Source organism: Garra rufa, chromosome 3, assembly GCF_049309525.1.
Source record: "Garra rufa chromosome 3, GarRuf1.0, whole genome shotgun sequence".
NCBI classification, from domain to species: domain Eukaryota; kingdom Metazoa; phylum Chordata; class Actinopteri; order Cypriniformes; family Cyprinidae; genus Garra; species Garra rufa.
The window spans coordinates 29687563-29715411 of record NC_133363.1 but is presented as its reverse complement, the minus strand read 5'-3'; the positions used below and the strand labels follow the sequence as shown (position 1 = coordinate 29715411).

Below are 27849 nucleotides of genomic sequence, written 5' to 3'. Positions count from 1 at the left end.
ACTGACCATTGTATTCAGTTTAGCATTAGAAAGGTATTTTTGCTAATCGAAGCAGCCATTTTTATTCAGCTCTGGACATGTGTGGACAAGCCTCTGCATTGCAACACAAAATCAGAACGTCTTCACCATCATTTATAAAGACAAAGAACTCTTAAGAGACATTGAACTTCTCACACTGCCTTATTTATTGATCCTCCAATTATTGATAACCAATGAACAAAGCAATTATTCTGCATCTTCAATAACCTTGAATTCTAGATCAATTCTTTTATTTAATAACTGCAGCACAGCTCCCATCACAAAGGAATTGCAGGCATGTTTACATTTCCTTCCATGTAATGTCCATATTCCAGTTTGCGCTGCTACAATGGTAGCTTACAAAGAGGAAAGCTGAATCCATTGATGGTAATGTACATAAATGCTGAGATGTGCTGCTAGGAAACAAAGGCATTTATGAGGTCATTTATAACAACTATTTTCTTCAAAATTTCCATTTCACTTTATTACACCTACCTGAAATCACGTCTCGTCTTTGTTCATTTTTTGCTCATCAACTTTCTTCATACAGAAAAATGAATTTAATGAAAGGAAATGTGTTGGAAATATAAATTGCTCCTTATCCAGGTCATTTTTTAAGGAATGAAAGGATATGAATTAGGCCAGATTTTCATAATGTGTACATATGCCTACTTTGTGTCTTCATTGACAGTTAGAAGAAAAATGGCTCTGATGTTTCACATCTTTCAGAACAGTGGAAAACAACTATGGTTTCTCTCTCAAGAGTTCACAGAAATGATGACGAGAGCTACAGTTTGCTCAGTGTCCGAATGAGTGGTTCAGTTTTGCAAAAGGGAACACTTGAATGGTTCAGCAGACTTGAATTATCTCAGCACTGATGATTTAACAGATAGTGCCCAACTTGTTGGGAGCAGCAGCCATACACAGACAGATATTATCACCAGCAGGTGAAAATCTGAACACTACACCTGCAGGTTTTTGATGCGTTTTGGAAATCCCCTTTCCACAACGATTACAGTGAGTGCATTGCTTTTGTATCTTCTGTTTCTGAACTTCGAAGACAGATTCTTTTGATGTTCTTCTCACTTTCTACTCATAAAACCCAAATGTTTTCAATCTAATCCTTCCTCTTTTTATTCCTCATCGCTGTCTGGAAAACAGGTTTCTGAACGCATTGTTGTAGTTCTTGTTAAAGGCTGTGTAAATGAGTGGGTTAAAGAAGGAGTTTGAGTAACCCAGCCAGAGGAAGACACTTTTCCAGACAGGAGGGATGTCGCACGAACAGAGTGGAATGATGAGCTCAGCAAGGAAAAAGGGAATCCAACAGAGAACAAACACACCAATCAGGATGCCCACCATCAGAGCAGCTCTCCTCTCTTTCTGTTCTCGCCACGTCTCGCCATCCGTCTGGAACGATACAGTAGCGTGACGAACTGTGAAGGCCATCTGGGGCTGTCGTTCAGCCTCCTTAACCTGGCAGTAAACAAACAGGATGATGAAGAAATATATTGGTAGTGTTAAATGAAGTACACAACTATTTGAAAATAAACTCGAGAATTTGCTCATAAAAGAGATTATTTTTCAACTTTAAAGCTTAAAGAGTTAGTTCACTCAAAAATGAAAATTCAGCCATTATTTTCTCACCCTCAAGGCATCCTAGGTGTATAGGACTTCCTACTTTTTGACGAATGCAATCAGAGTTATATTAAAAATTGTTCTGGCCCCTCCAAGCTTTATAATGGCAGTGGGTGGGTGTTTCTGTTCAACAGTCCAAAAGAAGTCCAATAAAGCACAAACATCAGCTCGGGTGGCGAAAAAAGGCCTCCTGTAGTGAATCGATGCGTTTGTAAGAAAAATATCCATATTTAAAACGTAATAATCACTTTAATCTAGCTTAACAGTTGTACACAGAAGCCTTTCTTGGTAGATGACGTAGGACATATATGTTGCGCATGCACCTGTGAGTCTCGTGAATACCAACGTTTGTTTTGGGAAGCAAAGTTTCCTTAATTTAGCAAAGGAAAACCAGTCTCCTCTTGGCTTATATCGAAATCCTCCGAGATTTTTCACAAATTCTCATTTTATACTTCTAATTTGTGACCGTTTTGTTTTGCTCTCTCCGCTGTGCATCCACGATCGTCACTTCTGAGCAGTGCATGTGCAACGCCAACATCCTACGTCATATGGCCATACAACGTCATATTCCGCGTACAACTGTTAGTGCAATCTAGAGAAAAGTGATTATTACGTTTTAAATATGGATATTTTTCTTACAAAACAAATCAATTCGCTACAGGAGGCCTTTATTCACCCCGAGTTGTGTGAGGCACTTTTTATTATGGATGGATGAACTTTACTGGACTTGTTTTGGACTGTTAAAGAGAAACACCCACTCATTTTCATTATAAAGCTTGGAGGAGCCACAACTATTTTTAATATAACTCCGATTGCATTCGTCGGAAATTCATATACACATAAGATGCCTTGAGGGTGAGTAAATAATGGGCTCATTTTCATTTTTTGGAGAACTAACCCTTTAAATAGTTCATCATTGCCTGATAGCTGCAAACTTTTTGGCTTTCCTACAACCTATATCAACCCTATCCACTTGTGTTTAGGCGTTAGGTGTTTAGGCTGCTTGGTGTGCAGAATGTAGCAACTACACATTTTGTCAAAATGGAGTCTGTAGTTGTTTCCACCACCCTTTTTATGCACATTTTGAAGTATCCCATCAGAAACGAGTGATACAAACACCAAATTTAGAAAAAAATCCATATAATTCATAAAATGTATTGTGTTTTGCCTGCTCCCTCTGAGACGCAAGTAATTTTTTATATATGAAAATTATTATATTCAGTGGCCTTTCCTACTTTTCTTGATATATAGTGACAGATTAGCAGGGAGTGATGATTTTGTTCTCTTTGACTCACTGGATAGAAAAGGTGCTTATTCGCAAATGTTTTATGTAATATTTTATGCATAAGTTAAATTCACAACTTTAGATGGAAACCCAGCTTGTGATCAGTTCTATGTCAGACAGGTTTGGATCAACTATGCAGAGATTCATAGAAGAAGTGTTAAATTCATATAAAATAATTCAAAATTTATTCAAAATAATTTTGAAGCAGTATAACTTTGTAGTAGAACAGACAGTACAAAATTCCTGATAGATATCTGTCTAGACATCACACTTTTTCTACGCTGAAAGAAACATTGTCCAAGAGTGACACCAGCAGGTAAAGTTACAGCAGGAGTCCACGGCTCTCTCGTCTCCCCTGAGCCCATTGAGATTTAAAAGCGTTTAAAGCATGCAGTGAGTTTGGTGGGGGGTAATTTTAGGATGAATGGGGGAAAGTCACGTGAGAGGAGATAATGCCTCCATCTTAATATTAATGGTTATGATCAGCTGTGATTGGTTCATGCGATAAATCCCGCCTCTTGTGTTTGTGCATTCTGCATTCACGAATCAGTCTGAACAAGCAATATAATGGCATTAATGGGAAGACTAATTTTAAAAAGTAAGTAAACAACTCACACACTTAGATATAAACACTTTGTTACGTCAAAATAATTCTTAAAATTTCATGAAAACATGATCTGTGGGAGTTTTTAGTGAGTAATCAGCTTGGTGAAATTTAAAGTAAATCTCTGTGTCTGTGACCAATATTTACAGAGCTTTGATGTGTTTTTTTTTTTTTTTTGGAATTTATGTAAAATGCTTAAAAAACTCTAACTTGATGAGATTCATACTTGGCTTTAATAAACAGAATATCGATTACATTGTTAATGTAAAAATATAAACTAGATTTTTTTTCTAGTACTATAATGTTTATTTAACACAGAAAATGTGACTGGAATATGAATTTACATTTGATTAAAAAAAAAAAAAAAAAAACCTTGCCTCCTCATTTTAGAACACCACTGCACACCACTGGTTCAAGCCTTATCGTAATAACCATAATTGTGAGAATTCAACTTGTAAAAATCATTTATGCCTCGTAGAACTTGTAATTACAACTTGTAAACTGGGATTTTTCTGAGAGCTCTGACTTGTACCATGTGACCACTGCAGATTCATCTAGAACAAGGGTTCTTAACTCTGGTCCTCAAAGACCACATTCTTGCAGAGATCAAACTCACCTACCTGTAACTTTCTAGTGATCCTGAAGATCTTGATTAACTTGTTCAGGTGAGTTTAATTTGGGTTGGTGCTAAACTCTGCAGGAAATTGGAACTCAAAGGCCAGAGTTGAGAAACCCAGATTTAGGCATTGATAGTGTTGCCATAGAAACACATATTTTCAAGGATGTGAATGTCACGTTCTGTCATGTAGAAAATCTGGTAATTATGGCATGGTGTGAAAGTAGAACGTTACACATAATTCTGGAATACTACCTGCTTTGGCCCACATTTAAAACAGAGTTCACTGTGTCTAGAAGACACTGTTTTCTTCTACTGCAATCGCATAGTTACCATAGAGTTAATGCAGTTTACATCTGCTCATGAAGCCTCTCCATACAGTAAGGAGAAAAACAATCTGACACTATTCCACATACAGTTGAGGTCTTTACACTCCCCTTTCAGAACCTGCAAAATGTTCATAATTTTACCAAAATAAGAGGGATCATACAAAATACATGTTATTGTTCATTTAGTACGGACCTGAATAAGATATTTCACATTCAAGACATTTACATATGACCCCGTTCAAAAGTTTACATCCCGTAATTCTTAATACTTATTAATACTCCCTGTGTCACACCCCTGGACTTTCATGTTGGTTTCTCCCATTTCCCCCCGCAGTTCTGAGTGTTTTGGTTTCTCCCTCATTGTTGTCACCTGGATGTTTGTAATCAGTCTGTCTATTTAATGTGTGTGTTTTCCCCTGCATTCTGTCGGTCTTTAATGTTACCACTCTGTGTTCCTGTGTCTGCCTGTTTTCCATTGGATTTATTAAATACTCTTACTTTTATTACGTCGTTGTTCGTGTGTTCCTTCCTGGATCGTGACAGAAAGACCGACCGATACAGTTGTTTTGCGTGTTCACCTACATTTTGTTTCCCGTTCGTTTTTTTCCAGTCCTTTTTGTTTCCGTTGTGTTTCCCCATGGATTCCTTTCTACGTCCAGAGTTCATCCTGCTACGGCTGAAGCAGGGGAATTACCGCTCGAGGGATACACGTTAATGTTTCAACTCGTAGCTCAAACCACCAGCTATCCGGACGACGCGCTCTGTGCGTTCTAGGACGCAAGTCTCAACGCGTCATGCAGATCGTCGTCGTCCGAGGACGGCCCTCGAGCGGACTTCGCCGCGTTTGTGGAGTGGACACTGGCGAGAAACAAACCCTCGTTTCCCACCCGTTCCCAGGAGAACCTCGTCAGTGTCACTCCAGACCCAGAGCCCAGCCAGCCACCCCGACCCGCGGATTACGAGCCTGAGCCCATCGTAGACGGGAAGCCTGAGCCCGGAGCGACAGCAGTATGGAGCGCCGACGGGGTCATAACTTTCAACCAGGTGCGAGAGCCGGCCACTACATCTGCGACGGTGGAGTGCTTCGTGGAGCAAGAGAGGGCGGTAGAGAGCCCTGCCCACTGCACCACCACTGGGGGTGAGCATGAGCACAACTCTGGGGACTTAATAGACTTTGTCACGGAAATGCCTGTCTGCCTGGATTTCCCACCTACCCTCCCTCTTCTGTCTATGCCTGAATCTCCGCTGGTTCCGTCCAGCCGTCCTGAATCCCCGCTGTCTTCTGTCTGTCCCCTTGCTCACCCCCAGCCCACCAGCTGTGCAGTGGGCTTGCCGCAGGTCAGCCAGCTTCCATCGGCGTCATGGCCTTCAGCCTCTGAGTCCTGGACTCCGCCTCAGCCCTCCAACCCTGCGGCTCCACCCCGTCTCTCTGCTCCCTCGTCTCCCGTCGGTCCACCAGCTCCACCGGGCTCCATCGTCCCTCCGGCTCCGCCCTGGTCAGTCGTCGCCCCACCTTCGCCTCTGGACTCTACTCCTCCGGCTGTGCCTCGTCGCTCCGTCCCACCGGCTCTGTGGATCTCTTCCCTCCCGCGGGCACATCCTCGGCCCTCTGTCGCTCCGGCTCCGCTGCGGACCTCCGGATCTCCATCTCCGCCTTCGTCGCCAGAGCCTTGGGTTCCGCCTTGGCCCTCCGGATCCGCGGTGTCGCCCAAGATCATCGGCTTTCCGTCTCCGCCTCGGGCTCCACCACCACCTGCTCCGCCTCCGTCGGTCGGCCCCATGGAGTGGTCAGCCTCTCCTCCACCATGGCTCCTCCCTCCATCGGCTCCACCGTGGCATTCCATCATGGCTGTGTTCTGGGTCTCACCTGGCTCCTCCTGCTCCAGCCCCCTCCTGTCACCTCCTTGGCTCCTCCCTCCGTCATCACCTCCATGGACTGTTCCGTCACCATTCTGGACTCCATCTCTTGCCCTCCTCCCGGGAGTCCGTCCTCCGCCGAAACCCCCTCCTAAGACTGTTTGCTATTTCCCGTTTGTCGGCGCGAGGACACGCCTTCCGGGAGGGGGAGGTAATGTCACACCCCTGGACTTTCATGTTGGTTTCTCCCATTTTCCCCCGCAGTTCTGAGTGTTTTGGTTTCTCCCTCATTGTTGTCACCTGGATGTTTGTAATCAGTCTGTCTATTTAAGGTGTGTGTTTTCCCCTGCATTCTGTCGGTCTTTAAGTTACCACTCCGTGTTCCTGTGTCTGCCTGTTTTCCATTGGATTTATTAAATACTCTTACTTTTATTACGTCGTTGTTCGTGTGTTCCTGCCTGAATCGTGACACCCTGAATGTTTCACAGCGGTGTTTTTTTTTTTTTTTTTTTAGCTGTTTGTCCTGAACAATTAAACTGTCTGCTGACATAGCTTCTGCAACACATGTTGTTATGTGACAAATCTCACATCATTTCCCTTGAAAGCAGAGGTGTGAAGTTTCTAAATAAAGACAGATTTATATTTTCTGTATTTGCTCACAAAGTTCACTATGACCAGCTAAGAAGCAAGTTGTTTGAATCACAACTTGCCCAAAGCATTTGGCTCAACTGCCCCACGGCCACCCTTTTGGAAAATTGCCTTTAGTAATATCCTAGATGATTTTCTATGTTGGCAAATCACCAACATGTATAATTAAGCAATATCACACATTTATATGAGCCAAAAAAAAGTTTCAAAAGAAGCATCAAGCTTTAGGTGTTGCCAAGCAACACACAGAATGACAGCGTGTTAAACTCACACCAATCTACTCCGTTTCCATAATGTTCACCCACTCTAGTCTAGAATGGGACAAACAGACAAGCAGAGTGTTATAAACACTGAAAATCCCAGTGCTGTTATATGAACTATTAATGCCTTTAAAACGCAGCTTATCTAATCAAATTAGAGGACCGTTTTATATATATTTTTTAACATAAAATCCTACACTACAGTATATGAAGACTGTTTGTGTATTGCATCTTGTGTTTTTACAATGAGTATTTAAATTTGCTTTAGTAGCTTTTTGTTTGAAAGGCTGTAGTTGAATGCACAGAGTACTGTGGCAGAACAAAGCACAATTACTGTGTATATGTGTGTTTGTTTGTGCGTTTCGACAGATAAAGGAGGCAACCAGCCAATTAATTGATTTTTTGGATCAGTGTACGTTAGTGAGAATAATGGACCTAAGTATTTTGTGTAAAAAACACAGATGAAAAGAGGGAGAGCGAGTATGTTTGCGCACATACAAAAGGTAGAAGACATAAAATAGATGGTGGAAGAGTTGAGGAAAAAATTCATTACAGAACAATTGGATAAAACCTAAAGATGCGCATGCAAACTGTATTAAAAATATTATATGTACTATTTTTTTGGGAGTGACTGTTCTCTCATCAAATTCACTACATTGAATAAATGTAGAGAATGTTCAATGCATATGAACTGCTTTTGTAGGTGTTCTGTTGTACTTTTTTATTATTATAAATGAATACTTTTATTTAGCAAGGTGAGCCTTGGTAAGCATAAGAGACTCAAACTTAAAAAAAACAAAAACTAAACATTTGATAAAGTATGTACTGGTATAAATATGTTTAAAAAATGGCGACCTGATCTCATGACAAAAACATAGCTGAAACTTGAAACCTTTTTTGCAAGACGCAATATACATACTGCCATGTACGTTTCGTGACATTTGATGTGAAATGTTACTGCTTGTAAGATAAATGTAAACGTACATATGAAAAGTTTTATGTGATGTTAGTTTTGACTTAAAATGTCTGTTGAGTGGCGCTATAATTCTAATGCTCTGTGACGTTTTAAAATAATGTACCATCTGCACTACACTTAAACCTACCCGATAGTATGAACAAAAGTGAATGTGATGTAAAAACGCAATCCTAAGCATGCTGTTGTAGCTTGTTTTTTGAACTCTAATCTTTCAACTCTTTCATAATAATTTTCACGAGATTCGTACCCAAGGATTCCGCATCCTAAGTCAAATTCTGTGCCGGCTGAGCTACCAAGCAAGCTTGTTACATCTGGAAAGCGAATCATAACTGTGTACAAAAACGGTTACAAGTGCTCGCTGTTTTACCGCCTCGAGTGTTCATTTCTGTTGTAAACCGATTTGTACTTATTGGAATGTATTTTGCGTCTTGCAAAAAAGTTCCCACAGATACGTTTTTGTCATGAGATCAGGTAGCAACTAGAATATATCTTGCATTGTCAAGGATTTTGCCTTTCTTACTATCAAATACCATCTCTGTGATTGACATATAGGGTAGATAAATTTAGCAATGCAGACAAAAGAAAAGACATAAAAAGGTGAGACATGCAGAGAAGAAAGGAAGAGGATAGAACTGAAATGAGAGTCAGAGGAAGAATCAAATAAATGGAATTAGGCTTTAATTGATTTAAGATGGTTTAAAATTTCCCCATGAGGAAAGAGGGTGGACACAGAACATCCATCCAGTCTTGATTTTCACTGTGATTAATCTATAGTGTATATGTGGAGTATTTAATAATAGGATGCTGTTCTAATGAAGAAATTGTTTGAAATTACATGGTCATCTGATGTGAAATTAATCAGTGCAATTTAATTATATGTTGAAAATTGATTGTAGAGCTTGTTAAAACTAGAACATGAACATAATCAGAAATGCATATTTACAAATGATTGTTCTGTGTGAGGAAGCAGTGAAAAGCTGTTTCTAATTATACCCTTTTTTCTCACTGTGCTGGGCGGGAGCTGTGTGTCAATGTGGGGCAGGTGTCAGCTCCTGTGGGTTGAGCCTACCTTCTGAGAAAATAGCTCTGCTACGTTTGATCTTCATCTCTGCACCCAAACATTTCTACTTTCTCTGTCTTTTAGGCTTCTTTATTTTTGTTTTCTTTGGCACCTCACTAACTTTCAATGGCTTGTTCACACAGTAGGGTTTGATTGACAATCCTGTGTAAACTGTCCAAATGACAGCTAAATGTGTGGGTTGTTTATGTACGTTTTTAAATTACTCTTCCTATTAACACCATTATTCACTGATTCACGAACGCTAATCATGTATGAACACAAGAGCCGGTATTTATTGCATGAACCAATCACAACCCATTCATCCACAAAACTCACCACATGCTTTAGGGAGTCTGTTAAAACTCAATGGTGTCAGAGGAGGTGAGAGAGATGCCTCCCGCTTTAAGCTTAGCTGCTGATATTGCTGCTGGACAATGTTTCTTTAAAAAAACAAGTGATTTATACACTTTAAATGCTATATTTTGTTTTAATTTTGTACTACCAATTTTTTCTCATCCAATATTTTCACAATATTTTCAAGAGACACTGCCCTCCTTTAGCCTAGAATCTAGACGCGCCCCTAGCGGCAGCAAATTACATTTGCTTCCAAGGGCAGTCTAGTTACTCTCAGTTCACTTAAGATTTCAAAAAATCCAAGATGTACCGGGCCAATCACAAGTCGGTGGGCAGGCTTAACATGATGACGACTGACCTGCGACCATAAGTTCCGTCAGACATTCTCTGGTTCCGTGAATTACGCGTGAAAAACTGAACAGTATTTATATCATTTTTTACCTTTGATACACAGCCACGTCCATCTGTCCTGAGCACGAGTTTAGCATCCAGCTCGTTACATGTGAACGCGCTCTGGCGTAGTATACGCAAACGCCGGAAGCGATCTGTCGCTTGTATACAACACTCATTGTTTACACAGTGCACAGAGATTGTGGGTATAGTGGCTATTCAAAATGGTAATTACTTGCGCGTATCCTGATTGTTCAAACCAATTTAAAGATAAAAGATTACGTTTGCTTGCGCAAACTCATCCGGGACTTTTCACCGGTTTCCCCTTACGGCGTTTGCGTATACTACGGCAGAGCGCGTTCACATGTAACGAGTCGGATGCTAAACTCGTGCTCATGACAGATGGACGTGGCTGTGTATCAAAGGTAAAAAATGATATAAATACTGTTCAGTTTCTTGCAAAAACCGATCGTTTCGTGTCTTAGGACATACCGTCACGAGTCGCAGGGTGTAATTTGGATTTGTCTGTGCATGTTTTTGTTTACTTTTAAAGGTCTGGTGCAAATCTATGTCCATTTTTTGGTTGACAGACTGCACCGGTTTTCGTTAAAAATCTTCGTCGCAGTGACTACGTCACCTTCTTCGTTGCTCTGATTGGTTGTAGCGCTATCCTGTTGCGTGGAGAGGGAGTTTGAAAGACAACCGTTTATCCCACCCCTCCGGTTGAGCCCTGTCTATGGAGAGTGCCCAGACCCTACATTTATGTGGGTCTGGCTTGTCAGGCTAGCCTTCCTTGCCTCTTCAGAGGAAATGCCCCTGAAATGTGACCCTGGACCACAAAACCAGTCATAAGGGTAAATTTCTTAAAAATTGAGATTTATACATAATCTGAAGGCTGAATAAATAAACTTTCCACTGATGTATGGTTTGTTAGGATAGGAGATATTTGGCTGAGATACAACTGTTTGAAAATCTAGAATCTGGAGGGTGCAAAAAAACTTATTATTGATAAAATCACCTTTAAAGTTGTCCAAATGAAGTTAGCAAAGCATTTTACTAATCAAAAATTAAGCTTTGATATATTTACAGTAGGAAATCTACAAAATATCTTCATGGAACATGATCTTTACTTGATATCTTCATGATTTTTGGCATAAAAGAAAAATCAATAATTTTGACCCAATGGCTATTGCTACAAACATACCTGTGCTATTTATATATAAACACACACACAGTGGCAAGAATATATTAGAGCACCCTTTAACAATATCTGAATTTCTGCATTAATTGCTGATAAAATGTGGTATAACACACAATCAGTTGTACTCTTTTGCATTTTACTCAAGACATTATGTGATCATTGAAAGGCCATAAGTGTGCAATACACAGGCTTGGTCCTGTAGTCAGTTCTATAAGGCATAAATAAAATACATTTATTTCAGCTGAACATGGGACGCTACAGATCTGAGGGAGCGCCGCGCGTTTCCAAGCAGCTCTGAGCCGCTGACGAGAACTATTGCTAAACTTTGTCTTCTTTTTGTTAAGAGTTAGATGTTTGATAATAGCGAATTTTCCATTGTACTACTTTGTGAATGATGTTTTAATAATAATGAACCACAAATAAGTTTTTAAAAGTGGAAATCCATTTTATTTGCGTTACAAATTTTATTAACAATTCATATTAATTCATATTATTAATAATAATGATCGAGCCACAAAGGGGAAAATACAAAGACTTTATTTTTATTTTACACCAAATCAGTATATTAGTTTTTTCCTTCAAGTTTAATGTTTTATGCATATTAAATCAACTTAAGCAGTAGTTTTGATCCACGAAAAGGTTTGAGAATGCGATATATTTGCGGCTTACTCTCTTGCTGTTTGTCGTTTTTTTTTTTTTATATAGCTGTGTAGACATGCTTGTTCATTTATAATTTGTGTACAGACGCTTTACAGGGGACAAATGAAGTCATGGCAACAAATGTTAATATAAAAGTGAGTTTGCAAACTTAAAAGTTTATAAGATAAAGATTTGAAATAACTTACACAGTCATAAGCTCCAGGCCTGCTTCCTTATTCGACTAATCCGCCAGCTCAAGGCTCGGTCTATTTTTATTTTGGTTGGGCTTCGCGAAAAAATCAGAAATGCATTTGTGGCATGTTTGCTGGTGTATTTTTAATCTTCAATGATGGATGCGGTGATGTCACGCGACAATTGTTGTTTGTCATTCTGTTTTTTTTTTGTTTTTTTTCCAATGAATTTTAAAGAATATCCGAATTAATGAAATTAGTTTGTTATTTTTTGTTACAAATTTTACATTTATGTATTTTTAACACCGCACCCCCATTTTTCTTTTGCTCCAAGCCAGGGGGTGCTGCAGCACCCTCAGCACCCCTACTTCCCACGGTAATGAGTATATGTGACAATGTTTACTTGTTTGGTTTTGGTGGAATAGATCTGCTAGGCTGCTGCAACAGAGCAAGTTCCAAGACTTGCGTGAAAGAAATGCTGCTTCTGCACAATTAACATATGTGATGCGATCTGGGAAAACCTGTTGCATGTCGCGCTGGGACTTTTTCAGGAAATTCGTAAAATAGGTAGAATGTCAATTTTTGGTCAAACTTAGCTTTTCATTAAATTATTATTCTATAACATCTTGTCTATCATCACTGAAAATATCTTGCCAAAATGGACTTTTTTAGTGCATATATATAGTGATTTATTGCAGCAAGCAGTAATGACTGCAGAGGTGCTTTCTCTGAACACCACAAACACAGTTAACCTATCAAAATAAACCACATAGCTTATTTAATAAAGGTGTATCAGTGCACATTCCCCACCAGTCCTGTGTAAACTACTAGGTGTATTTATTTATTTATTAATACCATGTGATGGCGGATCGTAAAATTTCACCATGTGTTGGGTTTTCCTAGATCACATCACATGTATGAAATAACCCCCAAATATTATACATGAAATGACCTGTAGCAGATCTATACAGGTGGAGCTGGGGAGGTGGACGGTTTCTGAAATGTGCTGCAACTGCTACAGTGAGCAATAGCCAAGTATTTGAATGTTGAGCAGCAAGCTCATTGGCTGCTGATGCAACCAGACTTAATCAGCTGTGCCATGTTAATAATGATGTCATTATGGCATATTTGTTTTACAACACTTCTGGGAAAATGTTCTGTGAACAATTGAGGCAAACACCAGCTCTGAAACCTTGCCTAAACTGTAAAGCATGTTGAATGGAGTATCACGGTTTAATGCTGCTTTGCTGCCTTAGGGTATAGACTTTTTGCAATCATTAAATGAACAATGAATTATAAAGTGTATCAAGACATTTTAGGAGAATGTCAGGACAGCAGCTAATGATTTTAAGCTTTTAGGCAGACTGGGTGATTTAACAAGACAGTGACAAATTACACAAGTTACACCAACTAAAGAATGGATGAAAAAGAAGAAGATACCTCAGTCCTGACCTTGAGCTGATTCCAATGCTATGGCATAATCTAAAGAGGGCTCTGCTATTAAGACAACATGGAAACATGGATACTGAACTGAAACAGATTTCCGTTATAACAACTCCCAGGAGATTTTAGCATGGTATTAGATATGACAATGTAAATGTATTCGGTCTTGGCGGAATAGATCTGCTATGCCACTGAATTGCTACTGCTGTTGGTGTAGATTATTGCTGCTGCAAAGCAAGTACAAGAATTTGTTACTGGCAATACATACACTGATATGGTCCTGTAAGTATTTAAGATATACTGCTAATGCACAAATAGCATATAAAATAACCGTAGAAGATCTATACAGGTGAAGCTAGGGAGGTGGAGGGTTTCAGAGTAACTCTGAAAGCACGTTGCGAATGGCTCAACACTGTAAAAACAAATCTGTAAAATTTAAGGTAAAAATGGCAGCTGTAGTTGCCAGAATTTTACAGTAAAAAATAAGGTAGTAACATTTTAGGTTTTACGGTTTTAACTTAAATTTACACTTAAATACTGTAATTTTATTAACTGATATAATGTTAATATACCAACCTACTGAAGTACTAAAATCTGTTTTGCACCATTGTAATACATTGATAACTACCAAAAGCAGGTGGTGATGAAAAGGTCACCTGATGAACCAAATCCCATCACAAGCAGCTTTTAAATACTAACATTTAAAGAAGGTGCACAGTGTCATTCAAACAAACACTAAACACCATCATGGTAACACATGAAACTGAAATAATGCATTAAACATTAATTTAACAACATTAGATATAACATACATCCCTAATGTACACATCTGATAAAAAAAAACTAATAAGAAACATAGTTATTTAAAAAAAATTAAATCAAATCAAATTTGAAATGTAACTTAGGGAACGGTTTACTGTTATTCACTGTAAATTTTAAATTCTTTTTCCACTTCCAAAAACGGTATACTACCGTAAAATGATATGCAATGTCCAATACAGTTTTTCACTGTATATAGTAGGGCAACTTACCGTTAACCATTTAACAGGTTTTTATTGAGCAGTTTTACAGTCTTTTACCATTAAATTCACTGTCATCCTTACAGTGTAGTGAACACTAACCAGCTATTTAAATGTAAAGCAGCAAGATATTTGGCTGCGTATGCAACATGATCCTATCAGCTTGTGCCAAGTAGTTTAATGCGGTGAATATCATCAGTTTGCGTTAAAAATTCAATTTTTTGTGTGGTATTAGTTTAGTCAGATTGTGCTTAGCTATAACTGAGTTAATAAAAAAATCAGAACATATTATATGAACAATCAATGCAGAAATCTAGATATGTTCAAAGGGTTCACTACCTTATTCTTGCCACTGTATACCCAGTCTTATATAATCCTATATAATTTTTTTTTTTTTTACCTCTATGACCTCAGCCATGGGTGTGATGGTGTTGGTCTTGCGAGAGCCAATGCGGAACTTTGCAGCCTTGTAAATCTTCCAGTAGACAAAGAGCACCACGCAGAGGGGCAGGTAAAAGGCTCCAAAAGTGGAGAAGACTGTGTAAGAGGGCTCCTGGGATACTTGACAAGCCAGGCTATCTTCCGAGTATGTCTCGCCCCAACCGAAGAGTGGAGAAAGCGAGATAACAGAGGAGAGCAGCCATGTGAGGCCAATCATCACATTGGAGATTCGTTTGCGTGTCTTCAGTGTGTACTCCAGGTGGCGTGTGATGGACCAGTAGCGATCTAGTGCAATCGCAGTCACGTTCCAAATACTGGCTGTGCAGCAAAGCACATCACAGGAGATCCAGACCTGACACAGGGCCCGACCCAGAATCCAACGCCGACCATAGAGCTCCCTAACCAGGCTAAGGGGCATAACCAGTCCTGCAACCATCACATCAGAGATGGCCATGGAGGCAACCAGATTGTGGGGAACACGATGGAAGGTGCGCACCCTCAGGATGGTCACCAAAACCAGAAGGTTCCATACAAAAGTGGCCACCACTAGCATGGCCAGCAAAGTGAGCGTAAGAACACTGAACACAGAAAATGGACGGTACAGATTACCCGATTCAGATCCTCCAGAGATATTAGCCGAGAGAACTGTAACGTTGGGTTGAGTCATGGCAGCATGTGACGGTATGCAAACAGATATCTGGCTCTCATTAAGAGGACAAGGTGAAAATAAATTTCAGAGTGGAGGAATTTTTTACAGTTTTTTTGGGTCAGGCATGGTTTTCTTGTTGGATGCTTTCAGGTTCATTCATTTGAAAATATTTGCAAGAGTTCGTTTTCTGAGTAGGCGTCATGTGTTCTTGGCACTACAGTTTGTGAGCTTATTGTCCTTTAGCTCACAGTTCTGTATGCTGGTCACTGAAAAGGTAGGCGTTTTAAAGTGCTGCCATACTGATTATAGATGACATTATGATTGCACACATTGGTAATCATGAGTTTATAGCCTTGGGCAGTTTAGAGGTTCTCAGGACACACATCTGAAGGTGTGAGAAGCCATAGTCCATCCTACAACACAAGAAAAAAGGGCATCAATAAATTTCATACTTCATCCCACAAAACCATCTTATTCAGCCTCCACCTCCACCTGAACAGCTCTAGGCTATGAAAAGGGCTTCTTTCTTTTTTCTATATATATCTCATGTGTACAGGACATTGTAAGTACATCATAGCTGAGCATGTGCACACTGTGAATGAATGGTCTCATTCTGGCCATGAACAGTGCAAACTGTAAGCTCTGACTAACTTCGCAATCCCTTGAAAGCTATAAGTGCAAATTCATCTGTTGTGATGTTCCATTGTGCTGTATTAATTTTACAAAACAGCAAGAACGAATAATAATGTGAAACATTTGGGCTGATGAATAATTATTCCATTCCACTCTACTGCGCATTTGTTCCTCATGGTTATGTCTTGACATGTGCTCAGACTTTTTATTTGACTTACTCGCTCAAAGTCCTCTGTACAATAGAAACCTGACAGGGAAAATGATTTAGAGCTCATTCTTTATTATTTTGACTCTGCTTAATAATAAATCAGCTCTTTCATTCTTTACTTGTCTGTAATTCAGTCTATAGAGTCCTTGAGGTTTTAAATCCTCCATTGGGTTAGATGTAATTTGTGAAGTGCTTGTGAAACAGATTCGGTTCAATTATTTGTAGCAATTGAAATTACACAGGAGACCTCAATTGACTGCCTGTCGTCATATTGACCTTCTTGCAATAATGTCAGCTGCTAAAGATCTATTCCACTAGAAGAAGCATCTTTATCCCAAAAGCACAGCCATCTCCACTCAAAAGTAGCTGTACCAAAGAGCAGACATTATTATAGAGCCAAAAGGCTTTGATTTTCATTAGTTCCTGGTTTATGCATGTCAAAATTGAACCTCTGTTGGCCTTCAAAACTTGATTAGGGGTACAAAGGCCAGCAGGCTTGTCAAGAGAGCTCAGTTGTAGAATCATCAAAAAATCAAAAACCTGTCAGCAGCACAAAAGCAGAGGGAATACTACAAGCTGTCATATCAGTGATGACAACAATGAGAGGCCTGAGTTTTCTGCCCTGTTGATTGTGTGTGTTTGCCCTCTGTTTGAAATGAATTAAACCAGCACAAAAAAATCACACTTGCATTCTTTTGGCTGAAAAGAGACAAAGCTTAAAAATGGAAAATAAATGGGATTGCTGACACGGAGGTGTCAACAGATATTTCGTGTTGATTAACGTACCTCTGATTGCCCATAGTGCATGTCATTACCCAGCATGCTCATCAGTAAGTCTGTAGTCTGTCCTGTCAGGAGGAACAGAGAGGAAACACACAATGTCCACACTCAACAGGCTCATTACCACACACAAGCACAGAGGAACACTGATTACAGATTCCCGCTCATTTTCTCTCAGCGCTGCTGAGCTCTGTTTACTCTGCTGGTATGACGAAGTCACTCCAAGGAGAAAATGACATTTATGGAAAAGATCTAAGATATACATCAAAAAAATGTCTGTCTTAGTGGCTTGCTAAAATAGCCTACCCTTATTTTTGATAATATTCTTCCTATCATTTCGTCCACTTTCATCTTCCTTCTTTCTCTGCATCTCTTCACATCATCTTTAAATCTTTCCCTGCTCTCCTTCGCCTCCATCTCCTTTATTAGCTTGTGCCCAAAGCCATGAAATTGGACACACATGCACCTCAACACGTAATCAGTAGCAAGGAAAGCCCTCAGCATATTGTCTTGACAGTGTTCAACTAATCATCCCTGACAGTTTCCCCTCAGCAAATCAACCAGGGCACTGGACGCACACTCTGAGATAAAGACACCTGTCATTTATACCCATTCCCACAAGAGTGAGATGGAATAACAGTTTATTTCTTGCTATACAAGCTTCAGAGGATAAAAAGCATTCTGTTGTGTTTACTCAGCACGCCACATGACAGAGACAGAAATAGAGATTAAAGGGATAGTCTACTCAAAAATGAAAATTCTGTCATCATTTACTCACCATTATTTTGTTCTGAGTCTGTATGACTTTTAGTCTTCCTTAGAGCATGATATATGGTGACAGAATATTTATATTTGAGTGAATTTAGAGAATATGTGTACCTATATGGGACATTCTACAGAATTGTTGCAAACTGCTGTCCCACAACCAGAAAACACATTTAAAAAAACATTTAAGTATTCAAATCTTAGATGTTTACTAAGATCCTTCTGTTATCCGTTGAAACACACAATAACATTTAAAATATCAGTAAGCTTAATATATATAAAATCATCATTTATTGGGTACTTTCAGTTGGGAGGTGGCTAATCCCTATTTCAACTTGATATTGAAATAATTTTATTTTTATTTTTTATTGATTGTTGTTTTTAAAAGTATCTTGTTTGATTCTTTTAAAAAGTGAAGTTCAAAAAATATTTATTTTATATTTTCTTTGTAAATTATGAAATTTTATATATATAAAAAAAAAAAAAACGTTCCACATTTTTTATGTCATTACCGAAACAGTGTATGTTTTAGTCCACTGGCTGAGACTGATTTTAACTACACCCCTACATTTATGATCAGGAAATATTCCTGTGTCCCTCTTTCTCATAGCTACAAGGTGAGTGGATATGCCCCATCATTTTGACGTAAATGTGTTCAAAAGTCTGAAAAGTCAGTATGTAACTTTAAGGAACTATCGAACTACCAAACATCTTTTTTCTGCAATTTCTTATTTCTACCACTTTTTTGGGAATTATTCCATAACATTTAGTTTTTTGAGCTAGGTCAAAAGCATCTAAAATTGTCTCTACTGAAACATTTGGTTGCATTTCGGCAGTGACATCTTTGTTTTTTGGGGTGTTGTCATCATGTCATCATTCGGTAGTAACAAAAGGGAACGCATAATCCTTTATTTAGGGGGAAATAAACACATTTTTTATTTTAGTAGTGTTTTAGTATGCAAGTTAAAATTCTGTAATGTGATGTGGTCACTACCAAAGCATTACTGTCACTACCGAAAATGTGCAGTCACTACCGAAACATGGAATGTTTAATCATCAAGTATACTGAATTATCAACTAAGACGTTCTGATAATTTTTGGTTCAATGTAGGGCTGGGCAATATGGCCTAAAAATAAAATCCCTGATTTTTTTCACAAAAAATCCGATTTACAATTTAAATCGATCCCCCAAACACAATATGCTGTGTTTTATCAAGGGCAGGGTCAATGCAGCTAGCTATCAGGAGATTTTGGAGCAATTCATGCTTCCATCTGCTGAAAAGCTTTATGGAGATGAAGATTTCATTTTTCAGCACGACCTGGCACCTGCTCACAGTGCCAAAACCACTGGTAAATGGTTTACTGACCATGGTATTACTGTGCTCAATTGGCCTGCCAACTCTTCTGACCTGAACCCCATAGAGAATCTGTGGGATATTGTGAAGAGAAAGTTGAGAGACGCAAGACCCAACACTCTGGATGAGCTTAAGGCCACTATCGAAGCATCCTGGGCCTCCATAACACCTCAGCAGTGCCACAGGCTGATTGCCTCCATGCCACGCCGCATTGAAGCAGTCATTTCTGCAAAAGGATTCCCGACCAAGTATTGAGTGCATAACTGAACATAATTATTTGAAGGTTGACTTTTTTTGTATTAAAAACACTTTTCTTTTATTGGTCGGATGAAATATGCTAATTTCTTGAGATAGGAATTTTGGGTTTTCATGAGCTGTATGCCAAAATCATCAATATTAAAACAATAAAAGGCTAGAACTACTTTCAAATGTGTGTAATGAATCTAAAATATATGAAAGTCTAATGTTTATCAGTACATTACAGAAAATAATGAACTTTATCACAATATGCTAATTTTTTGAAAAGGACCTGTATATGGGCACCATATATTTTGCAATATACATTGCAACTGCATCAGTGATCGCTTTCCACCAGGCCCCATTCTTATCATACCAGACACAGTAAATGTTTGTAAGACAAATAAATATGAGATGGGAGGAAAATATATATTTCCATGCTTTTCTCTTGCACTTATATCGTATACAAAAATATACAATTTTGAACACAGAAATATTAAATGATTTAAAAAAAACTGAAACGATCTGCCAGCAGGTGGTGGTAAGACACTGATTTAATTACTGAATCATATCATTCATTTGATTCGTTCGAACGGATGGTTCATTCAAGAATAAAGCAAGTGACTCTTTATGAATGGGAAATTGAATCATTTCACTCGATTCGTTTAAAAACGCACGTTCATTCATAAACGAAACACCGCTGTGTTTGAATGTAGATGCGCAGCGGCTCAGCTGTGAATTGTTTCAGACCACTTTTGATTACGAAATAGGGCAAAATCAGGCAATAGTGTTATAGTCAGACAATGTAAGTCACTTAATAATAACTTCTTGTTTATTTAACTGTTTTAATAAATCAATATCTCGTTTACAAACTCCCTTAAAATGATTAAAAGCTGTCACTCATCTTAGTTCGCAATCTCACGAAGCTCTATTATAATAAACGAAGCTACTACCCATTCAGTCTCTTATTTACACTCTCTCTACACTTGAGATACATTAGTCAACGTGTAAAACACATAGAAACCTTTGAAGCTCCACGCAGCGCAAATACAAATATGCTGGTCAGGTCAGTCACACATGGTGCTCCTAAATATTTTTTCATAGTTGCACGTAGTAGTTTTTTTTTTAGCACTTGAACTGCTGGTCTCACAGGTGCGACCTAAGATTCTTTTTAGTCGCACCATTGAGAAATTAGGTCGCACTCTAGAGCCCTGATATGCAAATAATTCGCCATTGTCTTCATTCATCTCTCAGTCATCTTTATGTGGTAAGTGAAATTGTATGTACTGTTATGAAACAGGCTAACTTGTTAGCAAGCAGCTAATCATGTCCCCTTAGTGACTCACGTTATTTTACCAGAACGCGTTATTTGTTTTCCTGCTGAAAAAAACAGCTAAAACCAGCCTAGGCTGGTTGGCTGGTATTAGCTGGAAGTAGCTGGTTTTAGCTGGTCTCCCAGCCTGGCCAGGCTGGTCAGGCTGGTTTTAGCTGGTGGTTTTCCAGCCTGACCAGCTAAGACCAGCCTGACCAGCCTGGCCAGGTTGGAAAAATGGCCAAAACCCCTCTAAAACCAGCCTGGCGACTAGCTATGACCAGCTAAAACCAGGCTGGTTGACCAGCTAAAACCAGCCAACCAGCCTAGGCTGGTTTTAGCTGTTTTTTTCACCAGAATACATACATATATATATATATATATATATACATACATACACACACACACACACACACACACACACACATGTTGGGTTTACATGTTTTATGGGGACATTCCATAGGCGTAATGGTTTTTATACTGTACAAACCGTACTTTCTATCGCCCTACACCTACCCTACACCTAAACCTAGCCCTCACAGGAGATTGTGCACACTTTTACTTCATCAAAAAAAACTCATTGTGTATGATTTATAAGCCTGTTTCCTCATGGGGACCTGAGAAATGTCCCCACAAGGTCAAAATCTACTGGTATTCCTATCCTTGTGGGGACATTTGGTCCCCACAACGTGATGAATACCAGGTACACACACACACATACACACACACACACACACACACACACACACACACACACACACACACACACATATATATATATATATATATATATATATATATATATATAAATAATGTATCTAATATTTTTATTAAAAAATCGCGATACCTCGATTTAATAAAAAATTAAGTCGTCTTAAAACGTAAATTCGAATTAATTAATATATTCAAACTAATGAATCCTTAACTTTAAAATCAGTATGTTCAACGTTTTGCCTTTTACAAAGAAAAATTGGATTCAAAATACAACAAATCTCATAAATCACACTTGACATATTTAAAAAAAAATGTAATTGTTATTGATCTTGCCTTTGAAAAAAATTAATATAGTAAAAAATATATATTTAAAATGTAGATATAAGCAAAATCTTAAGTCAATATAAATCTTCTAAATTAAATTAAATTATTACTGTGTTTCGGTAGTGACAAATTTGGAGAGAGGACAAATATTCTACCTTCTAAAAATACAATATAAGAATTAACTGCACAATTACTAGAAATTTGTAACTTAGATATTATACAATTTGCATACACACAATTTTTTTGGATTTTTTTTTTTTTTTTCCCCAAGACGTTTCCAACTCTGACTTCGGACCAATTCTGTAGAGGAGCCCATATACTTTGAAATCCTCTTTTATACACAAGGCGTGCTCTAGGAACACTTCAATGGATTATTTACTGCTGTTACTCTAGCTCAATATTTAACAATGTCCTCAGGGTGATAAACTCAAGCAATTAACCTGCATAGACTTAAATAGAGTGAAGTACTTAAATGTTTTTAACCTTACTTGACAACAACATTTAGCTTTTCAACCTGATTAGAAAGACAAGGAGCCAGTTCCCAGGGTGGTTGCAGATAAATGGTTAAGGGTCCACCAGGTTCATTTCCAATTAAGGTGACGCAGGAACTGAATAGTTACAGAGATCACAATCCTGCGCTGTCAATATCGTGCTCTCGAGCACAGCACATAACCACAGGCTGCTGCAGGGGGTCGTCTCTGCAATCAGTGTAGTGCATGCTATACTTTGAATAAAAGTCATATTAAATAACATATCTGACGTACGTAAAACAGTAAATTTAGGTGTTACAACATGAAGCATATTTTGACTACATTTTTACAGTGCAGCTTGACTTATGAAGGTGTTACAATGGATATTATCAAGTGCGCCGAATTGTTCATGATGTTCTGCACTACAGCCTAACTGACAACTGTCAATTAATACATATTCACATTAACAGACACCAAGATCCATGCTTTAAAAAAGTTTGATGGTTTTAGTGGTCGTCTTGTTTGGTCAGTTTGCTAGTTTTAAATAATTCTTTGAGCTGGTCTGACTCAGAAAACAGCCTGCAGATCAGCAAAACCAGTAGGACAAGGACAAGTGTTTTAGCATCACACATGAGACCAGATGAAGAAATCGAGTATTGTCAATACAATACAAGGTAGTGAAAATAAACTGCCTATAGTGAATTTGTCACCTTAGAATTATAAGGTTCTATCTGCATTCTGAGCTCTTTCAAGATATTGAGCTTTAAAGCTTTTGCATTCAATAGACTTCTGTAGATAGAACCATTTTTGTTTTGTGAAAAAAGGCCCCAAATGTACATAGCTTACAAAAGAAACATCAAATAATGTAAATAAGTTGTCACAGAATAAGAATATGTGAATAACTCAATTTTGACAAAAATGTAAGATAGAACCTTATCTAAGGTGACCAATTGTTTACTATACAATTATGCAAATGCTGTATATGATTGGTCTGTGCTGTCTAGATAAACCAAAAGTACTTAATGAGGGTAATTATGGCAGGCATTGAACATAACTACTGTGTAATACGATAGTGTTTTGTTTGTTAAAACAGTGAACGGTAATAAGAGTCCACAATTAATACACAGTGATAGGCTAATATTAAATTTCCAATTACACTTGTTCTAATGAGAGGATGTTACGGCATACAAACTGAGAGAGCCAATAAACCTACTTGAATGTAAGAAAGAGAGAGAGAAATTCAGTCAATGGATTTACTCTGAAGCGAGCTGTTGTGAACGGACGACAACAGTTCAGCGAGAGATGCGTCAAATGCGCCACATAATATCATTAGAAATCAAATCTCATCACTCGCTCTTTATTTCTTTTACGTTAAGTTAGTGACATTTCTGATTAAAAAAACATGGTTGGACCAATTGTTATACCGACATAATTCCTTTTTCTATTTTATGTTCTTTGTGGCAGTGAGAAATTATATTTATACTGTGCACAAAAGCGGAGCTTTATGCAGCTCAATGACCCAGCATGAGTGCAAACTCTCTGATTCGAGCACTTGTCACTCACATGAGAAACATCAGTCGCTGATTTCAAAGAAAATGTGCGCGGCTTCCACCAACATCCACTGAAAGCTCCCGTTCAGTAGTGTTGTGAAACATCCCACTTCAGCAACAACCTACTTTAAACCTGCCAAGTTCAAATCAACACATTTCAGAAATTAAAGCGAGAGCGATTCAGAAGCAACGTTAAATAACGGGTGTTTACTTCTGGCTTCACTACACTGGCGCAATCAAATGTTCCTGCATCCATTGGGGACAGAAACTGTCTCCTTCTTTTTTTTCTGGTATCTGCATTTTAATCGTGACATTTAAATCCCGAAGGCTTTAAAGGTGGTGCATTAAAAACGTTACGTCTACACTTTACTTCAAGGGTACCCACATTTTTTTCTCTACATCTTGACAATAATAAATAACATTTTGCAAGGACAGCCCCACATTACTTATTTTGAAATGGATATGAACAGTACAGTCCGCATGTATCTCGGTAAATGTCGCCAATGCAGCACACTTAACATAGCGTTATTTACACTTTGCACAAAGCAAATGTCCACTAAAGCTGGTGATACTCACCCTTAATCACAACAGCAATACGAAGATGCTGCAAAAGTGCAGGATTGCTTCGCTTTTTACTGTCGAGCGCAACTGTTCTGCCCACCTGAAACCGTCTTCATCTAAAAACACACTATACTTGAGTCAAGGCTTCAACACCGCATGTGGATTGAACCAATGTGTGGCGTAGGGGTGTTGTGTGGATACCTTACGGTGAAGAAGTCTAGCTGTAAGAATCACATATTTAGTCTGTTATGACGTTAAACTGTTGGAGGTAAGGGACTCCTGAAAATGCTGAAAGCATCGGTAATTTGTACACTGTTGTAAAAAAAAACAGATCAAGAGCATGAGCATCTCAAACTTTTTACCTGCCTAAGTTGTTAAACGTAATGTTGTATTTCAGTAACATGGAGGCAGATCACGCATAGATCACGTTAACGCTCTGTTTCCACACAATGATCTATATTAATATTTAATTAGTTCAATCTGAAACCTATTTCAGTTACAGCTGCTTTTTTCCCCCTCGCGGTTTTCCCTGAGCGCGCATTTCTTTTGGGACCAGCGCGCGCATTAAACTGGAAATGATAAAATCCTATTGGCTTAACTGAATCGAAAAAAAGTGTTCATATGTCAAACACAAAAAAATAGCAGAGGTTCTCATAACTCAGAATAGACAGGAAACGATTTCCTCAAAGACAATCCAATAACAAATTATGTTTGTTGTATGAAATGTGTGTAATGTAATACGAAAATGTGTCAGTGCATACCAGTTTGATGCCATATATATGATATTTACCTGGTCATGCAAACTAATTGCAATTTCATTTATATTCAATTTAAGGCTAAGGTTTTGAATAGTAAGTGAAATCTTGTAATGCTTTGGCATTATTGATGACAATTTGGTCTTACTGAAGACTTTCACATGCTATAGATCAACATACCAATCATTTATGTTCAAATTAAAGGGGTCATCGGATGCTAAATTTACTTTTACATGTTGTTTGAACTGAAACATGTCTTGGCAGTGGGTGTACACAGCCACTCAATGATAAAAATCCACCTAGTGCTTTTTTTAAAATCCCAATAAATCATAAGCAGTGTCTCAGATCAAGCCGTTCTCAGATTCTTGGCAGAGTGACATCACACAGGCCAAGGTCCGTCCCATGATTGACTGACACTGGTGTTTAACCATAGACCCGCCCTGAGTGAGCTATAAACAGTCCACCATTCAGTATGTGATTGAGGTGTTTTGTTGTTAAATGTAATAATTAACACAGCAGTCATTATTTACTCCCGACATCTTAGACGCTGAAGATGATTGCATTTTGGTGCATTTTTTATAGGGTGTGAGCCAAAATACAGTAAAACTCATTATAATCAGTGATGCTGTCTATACTGGATGCAGCACGACATGACTCGTTCTACAACCCCAATTCCTGAAAAGTTGACGTTGTTATAAGGTGTAGACGTGCTGGACGAACGAGAAACAATATACAATAAACACTATCTTTTAATATATCCTTAGAATAACAGGCAGGAACATCCACACACGATCACAATCAACGATTAAAGACCGACATTGAACTCAAGAACCAAACAGACTTATAAAGACAGACTAATTACTAAACACAGGTGACGGTGATGACACAGATGATGGGGCTAAACCAAAATGACAGATCAACAGGGGGAGACAATGGGCGAAACCAATAGAACAGACATGAACTGACAGAACTGTGACATTACGCCCGCCTCCGAAAAGGCGCGTCCTCGCGCCGTAGAAAGAACAAACAAAAATGAACAAGAGGGGCAAGAAAACAAAACAGAGTCACTGGAGGAGGCTTCGGCGGAGGACGCGATACCAGGAGGGGGACCAAAACAAAAGTCCAGGTGGCAGAACAGACAGTCCAAGGGGGCGACGACGGAGGGAGGAGCCAGGAGGGATCCAGGGCAGGAGGAACAGACCCAGACCACAGCCATGATGACGGCCCACTGAGGAGCCGACGGAGGGAGGAACCATGGTGGACGAAGGTGTGCCGACTCCATGGGGCCGACCGACAGAGGCGGAGCAGATGGAGAAGGAGCCCGAGGCGAAGACGGAGAGCCGATGATCCGGGGTGACGCCGAGGATCCGGAGGGCCAAGGTGGAACAGGCTCTGGCGCCCGAGGCGGAGGCGGAGTCCCGGAGATCCGCGGCGGAGCCGGAGCGACAGAGGATAGAGGCTGTGCCCGCAGGAAGGAGGAGTCCCAAGGAGCCGGTGGGACGGCGCGACGAGGCACAGCCGGAGGAGCAGAGTCCTGAGGAGCCGATGGGGTGACGACTGACCAGGGCGGAGCAGGAAAGACGATGGAGCCCGGTGGAGCTGGTGGATCGACGGGCGACGGTGAAGAGGGCGTCGAGAGCCGTGGTGGAACCGCGGGGTCGAAGGGCCGAGGCGGAGTCCTGGACTCGGAGGCGGAGCTGAGGGATCCTCCAGCCGAGACGCCGATGGAAGCTGGCAGTCCCGCGGCGAGCCCACTGCACAGGTGGTGGGCTGAGGGTGAGCTGGGGGACTGACTGCTGACCTGGGAGACTTTGGGCGGCTGGGCGGAACCAGCGGGGACTCAGGACGGCTGGGCGGAACCAGCGGGGACTCAGGACGGCTGGGCGGAACCAGCGGGGACCAGACAGATTCAGACAGACGAGGGCGGGTGGGAGGGAAGTCTATGCAGGTCAGTGGCTCAGAGAAAAAGTCTATTAAGTCACATGAGTTATCTTGGGCAAGATCCGAGAAGAAGTCTATTAAATCCCCAGAATTAGATCCAAGCTCACCCTCAGCGGTGGTGCAGTGGGCAGGGCTCTCTATCGCCCTCTCTTGCTCCACGTGACAATCCACCGTCACGGATGTTGATGCCGGCTCTCGCACCTGGTCAGATGGGTCAGGCTCTGTCGCTCTCGGCTCTGGCACTCCATCTGCGGTGGGCTCGGGCTGTAACTCCGCATGTCGGGGTGATGTTTGGCTGGGTTCTGGGTCGTGAGTGGGGCTGACGTCCTCCTCGACGACGCCGACAGTCCAGGAAGATTGGCAGGACGCCAGCACCCACTCGATGAAATCCGGCAGGCTCTCTTGAGGACCCTCCCCGGATAGCAGCGCCTTGGTGGCAGAGTTCAGTCCTAGGTGGTAGTAGACGCATAGGCTGCTATCCGGGAAGTGTGACTGGTTAGCCAGGAGGAGAAACTCACGTGTGTGGTCCTCAAGAGAGCGTTCCCCCTGCCTCAGGAGGATCAGGAGAACAGTAGGGTCCATGATACACCGAAAAAATAAACACTGAGTAAAAAACGAGAAAAAATAAA

General features: G+C 39.8%; 1 protein-coding gene across 1 annotated transcript; it reads right to left on the bottom strand.

Moving 5' to 3' along the window:
• Positions 1-242: 242 nt before the first annotated feature.
• htr5ab (5-hydroxytryptamine (serotonin) receptor 5A, genome duplicate b) lies at positions 243-24634 on the bottom strand. The gene is made up of 3 exons (XM_073837507.1): positions 24540-24634; positions 14926-16028; positions 243-1491 (listed from the first exon to the last, which is right to left on the bottom strand). The coding sequence occupies exons 2-3, from the start codon at positions 15631-15633 to the stop codon at positions 1159-1161; spliced, it is 1041 nt and encodes a 346-aa protein (XP_073693608.1). The 5' UTR covers positions 15634-16028; positions 24540-24634; the 3' UTR covers positions 243-1158.
• Positions 24635-27849: the final 3215 nt, after the last annotated feature.